The sequence below is a fragment of the Perca fluviatilis genome, chromosome 10 (genome assembly GCF_010015445.1).
Source record: "Perca fluviatilis chromosome 10, GENO_Pfluv_1.0, whole genome shotgun sequence".
Classification (NCBI taxonomy): domain Eukaryota; kingdom Metazoa; phylum Chordata; class Actinopteri; order Perciformes; family Percidae; genus Perca; species Perca fluviatilis.
In genome coordinates this window covers 9,558,840-9,570,139 of record NC_053121.1, presented here as the reverse complement: position 1 = coordinate 9,570,139, position 11,300 = coordinate 9,558,840, and the positions used below count along the sequence as shown (strand labels likewise).

Sequence of the window (11,300 nt, the reverse complement as noted above, 5' to 3'; positions counted from 1 at the left end):
TTACTTTTTTTTTTTTACTAGGACCACTGTAGCCCCTAACTAAAACATTTTAGGGGCACAGACAGGAAATTTAGGAGAGCACAACTTAAATTGACCTGCAATGCAATTTTTCCAATTTTTCCAGTCCAGCTGGTGGCGGTAATGCACCATTAAAGTTAGTTGCCAACCGCCATAAAACCGGAAGAAGAAGAAGAAGAAGAAGAAGAAGATGATGATGATGATGATGATGATGATTGGCTAGAAGTGACCAATAGAATGCTGTGGTCAGCAGCAGTTTAAGCAGCGTTGCAGAATGTTTGTAAAACTTCTTATCTGGCTATTTCTCGTTATTATTTTCTACCATGACCCTGCTGACGCACAGAAGAAAAAAGAGGTAACATGCATTGCTTCAATAACATAAAGCGGAGGTTAAAGCTATGCGACTGCTCCATAGTTGTCTAACGTCCGTGCCAATCTTAGAAGCTAAGCTAACACAGCAACCAGAAATGAACATTGACGTGTGGTTTTGTATGGCACTAAATTTCAACCGATAACATTAATTTGATCTTCACTCATAGACACTGACTACGTTTACATGCACATAATATTGAGATATTCCAACTAAGCTGTTTACATCGCTAAATTAATGAAAGTGAATATTCCATCGTTTAGATGTAACGTTAGCCTTGCAAAATACGATTTCTTTCAAAGTTTTCCAGCGGTGGCGGTTGTTCGATCATGCGACCACAGCCTCCCTCTTTCATTCCTTCAGCATGACTTGTATCAAATACAGAATATTGTTATATTCGGAATAATAGTGGTATATTGGTGTGCATATAAACATAGCCTACTCATTGATAACTAATCCACAGTAGTGGTTGTAAACTTGGTGTTGGACTGGCTATAGGCCTAATTAAACCAGAAATTTGAAATCCAGGAAGTGGACCCGCTTTTATCTTGTTTTCCGGACACATTCACCGTTCAGTTAACGTTAGCTAAACACAGCAAAAAGTAAGGAAGCGCATTGCATTTACATAGAAAAAATAAATAAACCCCTTATCTCGTAAATATGTGAATATCTCATAATTACGATTAAAGATCTCTTAATGATGAGAGGAAGATCAAAAGTTAACGTATAGTTAAAAATAGTTGCTAACGTACACAGGGCTCCAGACTTACTTTTTTTTTTTTTTTTTACTAGGACCACTGTAGCCCCTAACTAAAACATTTTAGGGGCACAGACAGGAAATTTAGGAGAGCACACCTTAAATTGACCTGCAATGCAATTTTTCACATTTCCCCCATTTTAACTGTATTACTGATAAAGGCTTTGGTAATACATACATAAACTACAATCTGCTGTCTTATTTTAGTTCAGTCTCATTTAAATTGAATGGTGCTTAACAAATGCACATTCATAAATATAAACAAAGTATTAGTACTGTCAATATACTGTATTATTGCCTCTGCCTCATACAGGCCAACTCTATCTTTTAACACTGAAATATCAATCATATCTAAGGTGATTAAACTTCGATGGAAAGGGGATTATCTATCACCCAGTGTGGGAAATATTGAGGGATGAGCAAGCCAGAGAATAAACAACATGAAATCAAAAAGAGGATTAACTTTGCTTGCTACAGATTTCCCACCAGGGTCAGAAAGCACAGGGGAGACACTTTGTTTCTCTCACTATGACTCGATAAATACTAAATGGTTATTTCATTGTAATAATTATACCACAAGAAGATTGACAAATAGCAAAAAGTAATTGGATGTTCATTTACCAATCATTGAGAGAAATGAGAGGGACAGGATGAGGCACCCTTTTTGATGTCAGGCCTGTATTCTGTTGTGGTGATCCTGAGGCACTGTCTAAGATGTGAATCTGAGAGTCTGTTTCTGTCCTGGCTCTTGATAACATTCATTAAAAAAAATGCTCATTCACAGATGTATGTTGAGGGGAACATTGTAAGTAGGAACATTGCAATCGCTCTGGTGTTTTTGAAACAACAAGCTTGGGGAACCACGTTGATCCAAAAGTAACTCACCAGTGCGTCCTTGTGTTGAGCGACAGTTATGTTTAGGCACAAAAGACTAGTTGAGTTCAGGAAAAAGATTGTGGTAAAATTAATACGCTCCCAAGGAACACGCATTTCCGGGGTGAAAGTCCTTTGTTTTCCCTGGGATAGCGAACTCCGCTTCCCTGCTTCAACGCTCTGTGTTTTATGGGTAACACTTTATAATAATGGTACATGAATTATCATGAATTCATGCATGACTTCATGCATTAAAAAGCATGAATTCATTAATGTAGTACTTCATGAACTATCAGTAATGTATAAGGAGTAATAGTGTCTCATGCATGCATCAATTAAGATATTTGAATCATCATGATTTCTGATTTTATTTATGATGTTCACCAGTCACAGCAGTGTACATATATTCTGAAGAATTGTAGTGTTGTAATCATTGTTAACTAAACATAACTTCTTCATTACTTCATCATGCTTGTGGCCTTTCAAATAAAGTGCTGACTTGGTCCAACATTAAATGTATTAAGAATTAAAGTAGTGGGTTGTCAAAATTATACTGAGGTCACTACACTGACACAAAATACAGTATACTGCAAATGCATTTTTATGAATGCCCGTGCGGGCCAGAGACTGGCCAATCAACTAGCCCGACATACTTTTTATTTTAAGTGCGTTTGAGAGCCACTGACCAAGCATCCATATTTTTTATGAGTTGGGAGTGACAACGGGTTGGAAGTCCGTAGTATCAGGAGGTCGCCTAGCTTTTCTTTTCTGTGTTTGGGTCTACACAAGTAGCTGTTTTTGTGTCTGTGTCCTGTATAGACTCTGCTGTCAGAGAAGTTGACTCAGATGATGGAGTGGGCCTCCAAGCGTTCAGTTATCAGGATGAATGGAGATAAGTTTCGTCGCTTTGTCAAGGCTCCTCCCAGAAACTACTCGGTGGTCATCATGTTTACGGCACTGCAGCCACAGAGACAGTGTGGGGTCTGCAGGTAAGAAGAGAAGCAATAGGAAGAGGCACTGCTGTTATTTTAATTCTTATCTATGAATTTAAATGCAATCTTTCATTTCAGACAAGCTGATGAGGAGTTCCAGGTGCTGGCTAACTCTTGGCGTTATTCCTCTGCCTTTACTAACAAAGTCTTCTTTGCATCTGTCGATTTTGATGAAGGATCAGATGTCTTTCAGATGGTAAGACAACTTCTTGTTCCCCAAGACTGGAGTTATGCCTTTTCCTTTCTAATAGTCCATTAGAAAACATCCATTCATTAACACAAAAAAAGTGTGTCATTGAGGACTGATCATCTTAGAGTGGATCAGCTGATTTTACTGATCAGCAGACTCTCAGCAATAAAAGAGGAGATAGTAAATTGAGCTTCTGTAGTGTTAGGTTTAACTGAAAACCTTCAGTCGGACGCCTGGATAGCTCACCTGGTAGAGCAGACGCCCATATATGGAGGTTTACTCCTCGACGCAGAGTCAAAATCTGATGTCAATAGATCTGTTATGAATTTTTTAAGTTAAGAATTTTAGATGGGATATGTCTGGCATAGGACTGGACCTGTTGCCATGTTTTGTGAGTTTTCATGCATGGGAACATGGATTTCTTAGGAAGATGAAGCAGAATAATAATACTCTCGGCCCCTAATGACAGCGACTGTCTGAGATGTTGAAGAGTCGGGACAGTCCTGCACAATCAGTAACCTGAATAAGGAATATGAAAGCCAAGGTTTTTATGTTCCATATCATATCCTGAATATAATTATAACCAGGATAAGTCTCGTGACATGCATGAAACCTACTCATTGACAGACCCTTCAACCAGTGGGTGTCTGGTATAGTCAAATTTCCAGAAATGGCCCTGGATATTATTGTCCAAAGTGACCTACAATAAGTGCATACAAACTCCACAGAAACAAGCGAGATGTCATCAATAATTTAATGTGTATCTCTCTTAAAGTGCCCATATTATGAAAAAAACACTTTTTCTGGGATTTGGGGTGTTCTTTTGTGTCTCTGGTGCTTCCACACACATACAAACTTCAAAAAAAAAAATCCATCCATGCTGTTTTGAGCGAGATACAGGTTTCTGAATGTGTCCTACTTTCAGTCTCCTAGTGAGCTGTTCAAAATCGCCAGAAGTTTATGTAAATAACACTTGCCTGCTTGCTTCTGCTCTCTGCTGCTGTTTTGCTGCTGTAAGACGAGTGCTTAGGGCCGTCTACAAATTACAACACCGAAAAGAGATGCAACAAAAATGTTTTTTAATTTAACTTTTTTTTAAAGTAAGTGCTGTAGTATAACTAGCAGGAGACAAGTAATAATTGAGGTAAGTTTGGAGACATTACCTTATTTAATCATTAAATTAATACATTTTTGTTGTATCTCTTTTCGGTGTAGTAATTTGTAGACGGCCCTAAGCACTCGTCTAACTGCAGATAGCAGCAGCAGCAACAGAGAGCTGAAGAGAGCAGGCAAGTGTTCATAAACTTCTGGTGTACTTACAAACTTTCCAATCCATCGTTTTATGAGAGCATAACCTATTTGTACTACTTGTAGACGTTTGGTATCATTTCGGGCATTATTAGTGGGGTAACTTACAAGATACAAACGTGGGTCCATTAGCCCCTGCGCTAAGCTATTCAGCTGATAACGCTACTCTAGCTAACTCTCCCAATGTTCGACCCAGCTGAAAAAAGCTTCCAAGGGGGTGTTTGGCTCGAGGTCATGGTGCAAAGGACCCTAGGGTGAATTACTCCGAACCATCACTTTAATATTGAACCTCACTGCTACACATATTGAATGTTTTGACTGTGTTTGTGTGTTTGCGTTGCAGCTTAGTATGAATTCTGCTCCGACATTTCTCCACTTCCCATCCAAAGGGAAACCTCGCAGGTCTGATACCTATGAGCTGCAGGTTAGAGGCTTTGCAGCTGAGCAGCTGGCTAGATGGGTGGCAGATAGAACTGATGTACAGGTAATTGCTAAACATACCTTATGTGATCTATCATTGTGTTGTAATAAGCCAGTAAACCTTAAATACGGAGTCAAGGTTGCTAACTAAGATGATGGGAGCCTCTGATGTGAGTGAGATGTGATAGGAGTCATGTTTTTCTGTTTTTCAGATCCGTGTCATTCGTCCTCCAAACTATGCAGGGCCACTCCTGCTGGGCTTCCTCCTGGCTGTGATTGGAGGACTGGCATATCTGCGAAGACACAATTTGGAGTTTCTCTTTAACAAGAATGTCTGGGCCTTCTCTGCACTGGTAACGACTGCCAACGCACACACACATCTACCCACAACCACACACACATACAGTACATCCATACACATGGTGGTTATTCTCCATCAAGCTTTTAAAATACATACATACATACATACATACATACATACATACATACATACATACATACATACATACATACATACATACATACATACATACATACATACATACATACTGCTCCGAGTTGAATGTGTCCCAGCCAGTTAGGTAATCCTAACTAAATAAATGCTTTATGGCATTTAGAATCCTAACTAATCCTCAGTGGAGAGCATAGGATGGAATATGAGGTTTAAGGAGATCAGACAGGAATAAACTGGCATGCCCTGACAAAAAAACGTTACGTCTCTGGATAAAACAAAGGCGTGAAGGATCTCTGCATCAACCATGGACAAAGCCCTAATTTTAGCTATGTTTGCTATTGTTGTTTGGGTATTTATTTAACGTGCTCATCAAAAGTAAGGCTAGGATCAAATGGAAAACCAAACTTTGAGAAACCACCCAGCTGTCAAGAGGTAATATTAATTGATCACACTTGTGTATTTAAAATTAGTGCTCACAAATGTTTCATTTGTTTACAAAAGTAAACAACCAAAAGATCTGTTATTCCAACAAAAACATTTAAGCAATATCAAACAGAACACAACAGAAATGAGTGTGTCTCATTCCAAAATTTAAAGCATATTGAATTAAAGCTGCATGTGTTGGCTACTGGCGGAATGCCAGATGACGTTACCATGCATTTTCGTGACCATCGGTCACTGCGCAGAGTGCAAGGCACTGGAGATGACCATGCAAAAGATTACAAATAAAAATATTACGGTGCAAATCCACCATCATAACAGCAATGCGCCATGGTACAAACTTGCCTGGCTTTTAAAGGGAATGGGAGCTGACACTCTGATTGGTTTATGGCATGTTACGCCCAAAACACACCTATAAATTAATCTGGCGCATGGACCCTTTTTTCCGCCGTCAAACTAGCAAAAGTGGATTTGGACACGCCCTAAATGCACCTGCGGCATAAGCTTCACGTTGTGCGCTTAGATCATTAAAGTAAGGCCCAACTAGTCAATATTGGCATGTATATGTCATGCTGGGACTCTTGTCAAGCATGTGACATTTGGAGCAGATTGGATACTGATACTGACAAGGTCCTACTGTCACCTGAGCTATACGTAGCTTGACTCATGATTGATCTTCCTCCACTTCAAGAAACATTAACGTTGGTATGAAAAAATAAGAATGACTTGTTAGGTTGTTTGGATAAGAGTATCTACAGCAGAGTATTTTGGTTGTTGCCTTGAGACAAATTAAATGATCTTACTCATGATCTAGGCTAGTGACCAATATAGTTTCTGCAAATATTTGGTCTTTGGGGTTAGTTTTCATAATATGTTCTCCTTAAGTTCAGGTTTATAATTTTGACTTAAATTGTATAGGTTGCATATACACGGCTATGTAAAGGTAGTCTGAAATGATTTAGGTATGTTCACCATCATTTTATGGGTTGTGTATCAATCCTTTTTTCAAAGGAAGTTAAAACATACCTTACAGTTCTTGTTAGCTGTTCTATTTGTTTGTCTTACTGTTTGTATTTAATGGATGTTAAGTTAATTCTCTTATTGTGATGATGTTGATGTCAGGGATATACATGATTCTGTAAAAAGGAAAGCTATTTTATTTTTTAAGAAGTAGGGCTGACTTATTCTACTTCAAGGGGCACATTCCTGTGAGTCAGCAATTAAGTTTTGGAAAAGGCAATGGGGAAATGGAATTCACTGTAGTCATGGTACTAATCACTCAGCAGGGGTCTCTATCTTCCTACATAGATTTAAGAGTGCTATTCTAGAGGTCACGCTCCCAAAACAAAGGACTCCCAAATAATTTCAAAATGAAATTTAAGCTAGAGCTGGGCACTAAATCGGTATTATATCGATATCATGATATGAGACTAGATATCGTCTTAGATTTTGGATATCGTAATATGGCATAAGTGTTGTCTTTTCCTGGTTTTAAAGGCTGCATTACAGTAAAGTGATGTCATTTTCTGAACTTACCAGACTGTTGTAACTGTTCTATAATTTGCCTTTACCCACTTACTCATTATATCCACATTACTGGTGATTATTTATCAAAAATCTCATTATATCTCATATAATCTCATATATTGTGAAAGCACCAATTGTCAACACTACAGTATCGTTGCGGTATCTATCGAGGTATTTGGTCAAAAATATCGTGATATTTGATTTTCTCCATATCACCCAGCCCTAATTTAAGCTGCAAGAAGCATTGGATGGGCCCTTGCACCTCTGCACACATCGGGGTTACTTGCGTTACGCTTCTCCACGTGGCCATGCATTTGCGCAACCGTTGGACACCGCAAGCACAAGTTAGACTTCAATTCCTGCATGGAGTTTGCGGCGTTGGAAGTGGTGTATTGCAAATGGACCAAGTGTATGGGGCAGGCCAAACTGTCACCAATGAGAAAAGGAACTCTGTTAAGTTTAATGATACCTCATACAAGATGTAAAACGGTACATGAGATATGAAAGGGGCCGTGCCTAAATCATAGGGGCCGGAGCAAACCATAACCAATGATAAAAGAACTGTGGTGAGTTTACTGATAGCTCACACAACAGTCTACGTCAAAGGGTTCATGAGTTATGAAAGGGGGGCATGGCTTAAATCCAGTTAGCTAATGTTTCAGTATCAAGTGTAGATCACATATTGTAAATGTTATGTAAATCAGAGGATGTTTGTCATAAAAGGCTGATTTCCTTTTGCCAGCAGAGGACGCTATGACTGAGTCAATATTGACACGTAGATGTCGTCAGGCCTGGACCCTTGTGAATCATGAGAAATTTCGGGCAGATTGGCCAAGTACACGTTACAACAACTTTCTCGTTCACCACTAAACGCTCAAAATGGCCGCCACACCCATATCGTTTGACAAAAACGGTAGCTTTAATAACTTTTCATCTTTAACGCAGGGCTCCACACTAACTTTTTGCCTTGGTTGCACTGGTGCACCTAACTTTTTTTATTTAGGTGCACCAGCACAAAATTTAGGTGCACCCAAATTTTTCCTCGCATCGCCGTAACGCTGAATGGCGATACACGATATATAGCTCTGTATTTTTTTTACAAAGTGCGCTAAATGTTCAGTTTTAAGTCAAAGCCACTTTTCGCAAGCTCTTTTATTAAAACAGATTGTGATTAAAATAAAATGCAAAGACAGGGTTTTCTTTACCAGTTTGAAAATATACAGCTGCAACACATGTAAATGAAAGTTATCTAAAATAAATAGCCTGAGAAAGCTCCTTCATAAGCTTTCAACAACAATAACAGACTGATTAAAAGAGAGAGAGGACGCCCGGATAGCTCAGTTGGTAAATATAGAGGTTTGACTCCGACCTGCAGCCCTTTCCTATATGACAGGCATGAAAACGGGTCAGGGGTGAAAAAGGTGAGAAGGATATTACCCCTCTAGGGGGGTCCGGGGGCATGCCCCCCCAGAAGAAAATTTTAAATATTCCATATTTTAAAGCATCAATCTGATGCATTTTGAGATGCATTTTTTGCCAACCAACAGTGTAATATTTCAATATGCACTCATTAAAGTTAATTTGACTGGCAAAACAGTTAAAGTCCTTCTGACATTACACAATAATAAAAGTCATACTTTTTAAAGACTAAAACGTTTTGGATACATTTGTACTTCTTCCAACCATAGATTAAATAAAGAGTCAATGTGGATTTACATATTGCAATAATATCATAATCCTACAATGAATCATTGTAAAAACTAAAATGTACTACTTTGGCCAGGTCATCATCAAAAAAGCAAATTAGTACATTCATGATTTTGTCCATGCTGATATTAGCTGCTTTATTTACATTTATTAAAAATTTGGCATTGTTTATCTTTTCATATAGCTAGAAGTCTAAACTCTGGGACAAGGCTGTTATGTTTAAATACCTGCCATGCTGATTCTAAACAGACAGCTTTATCAAGGCAGTTTGGGCTTCAGATAGCTTTTACAAATCATGATCCGCTATGTATCACGGTCGGTCAGTAAAGGAACAGTCGCAGTCTTAACGGTAGCGGTCTTTGCCGGTAACGTACTCGTATTACAGAGTGCACGGACCGAAGCTTTGTGACTAGCATCTAATGACTAGCAAGCCCTGTCTTACCGCTGCCGGCGTCTTCCTTGAACATGCGCTGCAGAAGGTTGGTGGAACTCGTTTCATTGGTTGGTGGAAGTTCGATGATTGGTCAAATCCATAGACAGTATGGTTAAATCCAGCGCATTAAAACAAATCCCATGTGGACTTTTTAATTTATTTTAATTTTAATTTTTTTCTAAAATAGTCATACGGCACCAGGCCCGAGTACTTACACCCCCCCCTCTCCCCCCTTAAACATTTTCTCATCAAATCTACACGATTCACGTAGGTCACCTATTTTGGTTTCAAAACGGCGAATTTCGCCGAAAGGTGAGTGATTTTCATGTCTGTACATGGCATCCCCCCACTCTCTCTACCCTTTCATGTCTTCAGCTTTCCTATCAAAATAAAGGCCGAAATCTTAAAAAAAAAAAAAAAAGAACGACCGAAAGACAGGGGCAGTGCGATGGACTGAAGCGTATGCTAGGCTACTCAGAGAGTGACGGCTGACTCATTAGCGGCGTTACACCAGTCTTGTGTAGGCTATGAAATGTCTGTATCGTCACTGCGCTGCATTTTTATGAACTATGATCCAGCATGCTCCGTCTTACACGCTATTACTCAACGAACTGAAGTTAGTTTAATAATGTGTTTTTCGCCGTGGCGGCCGCAGTAACAGAGTTCAATACAGGTTTCCCTCTCATACTTAACAATATACAGCTGTGTTAATAACAATTAAAACTGTAGACAAATGTCGGGAGTTTGGACCAGCGGCGCTGTGTCTCTCCATGTTGCAGGTGAGCCGGCCGGTGTGTGAGTGAATGGGGGCGGGGCTGCGCGGAGGAGAGATCCAAATCCAAACACAGGCACGGCTTTCCAGAAGGAATGGGTCATGTAACGCAACATTAAACCATATCGATATAAACAACATCGCTCCGTTAGTGGAGAGGCAGCGGATGCGAGGACGTTAGGTGCACCGGTGCGACCTAGGAAAAATCTTAGTCGCACCCTTACAAATTTTGGTCGCATAGGCGACCAAATTGGTCGCACTTTTGAGCCCTGTTAACGTCTTGAGATGGTTCAGACAAATTTTTAAGTTGATCTGATGAAATCTTTTGGAGGAGTTTTGCACCTTGAATTTTAGGCCTATTTCCTGTCTCCAGGAGGTCTTTGACTATGAGTCAATATTGGCATCTAGATGTCTTCAGGGTTGGAGTCTTATGAATCATGATAAATTTGGGACAGATTGGACAGTGTACACTGGAGTTACACCAACTTCCTGTTGCGATGGCAAACACACAAAATGTCCGCCACGTCACGGCCAGTCCCTGGGACAAAAACTCAAGCTATTATAACTTTTCATATTTAAGGTCTTAAAGAAGGCACAGACCAAATTTGAAGTCGATCAGACAAAAACTCTAGGAGGAGCTTGTTTAAGTACGACACATGGAAATTGCGAAAAATGCACCATCAATTCAAAATGACGAACTTCCTGTTGGGTTAAGAATATACCTCCAATAGGCTTTTTTTTGTACGTCTGGACATGATACATATGCGTACTAATTTTCATTTATCTATGTCAAATTTAAAGAAAAAATAAAAAAATATCAAATTTTTCCCCAGTTGGATGCGTGTGCAAGTTTTTGTGAATTTTAGTGAAGGTCTGTTTTCACGCGAGAGCATACAGTCAATTAACCAAAAGACACCCACAATATCGTATATGTCTTTTCCTCTGGATGTAAAAACATAATAGACATCACAGATCCTTATAAGGACACCGCCAGAAAAGAGAAGGCATGGAGTTTAATTACAGGAGTGCTTGGAGTGG

The 11,300-nt window shown here is 39.3% G+C and overlaps 1 protein-coding gene across 1 annotated transcript; it reads left to right on the top strand.

Annotated features, from left to right (window-relative positions):
• Window positions 1-213: 213 nt before the first annotated feature.
• Window positions 214-6,141, top strand: LOC120566283 (magnesium transporter protein 1-like). The gene is made up of 5 exons (XM_039812625.1): window positions 214-373; window positions 2,838-3,007; window positions 3,089-3,206; window positions 4,852-4,992; window positions 5,141-6,141. The coding sequence occupies exons 1-5, from the start codon at window positions 293-295 to the stop codon at window positions 5,507-5,509; spliced, it is 879 nt and encodes a 292-aa protein (XP_039668559.1). The 5' UTR covers window positions 214-292; the 3' UTR covers window positions 5,510-6,141.
• Window positions 6,142-11,300: the final 5,159 nt, after the last annotated feature.

Bases quoted from the DNA above. Each gene is read 5' to 3' on its own strand.
- LOC120566283 (XM_039812625.1), top strand. From the start codon at position 293: ATGTTTGTAAAACTTCTTATCTGGCTATTTCTCGTTATTATTTTCTAC. The intron at 3,207-4,851 runs GTAAGACAACTT...TTTGCGTTGCAG, and splicing joins GATCAGATGTCTTTCAGATG to CTTAGTATGAATTCTGCTCC. The intron at 4,993-5,140 runs GTAATTGCTAAA...TCTGTTTTTCAG, and splicing joins CAGATAGAACTGATGTACAG to ATCCGTGTCATTCGTCCTCC.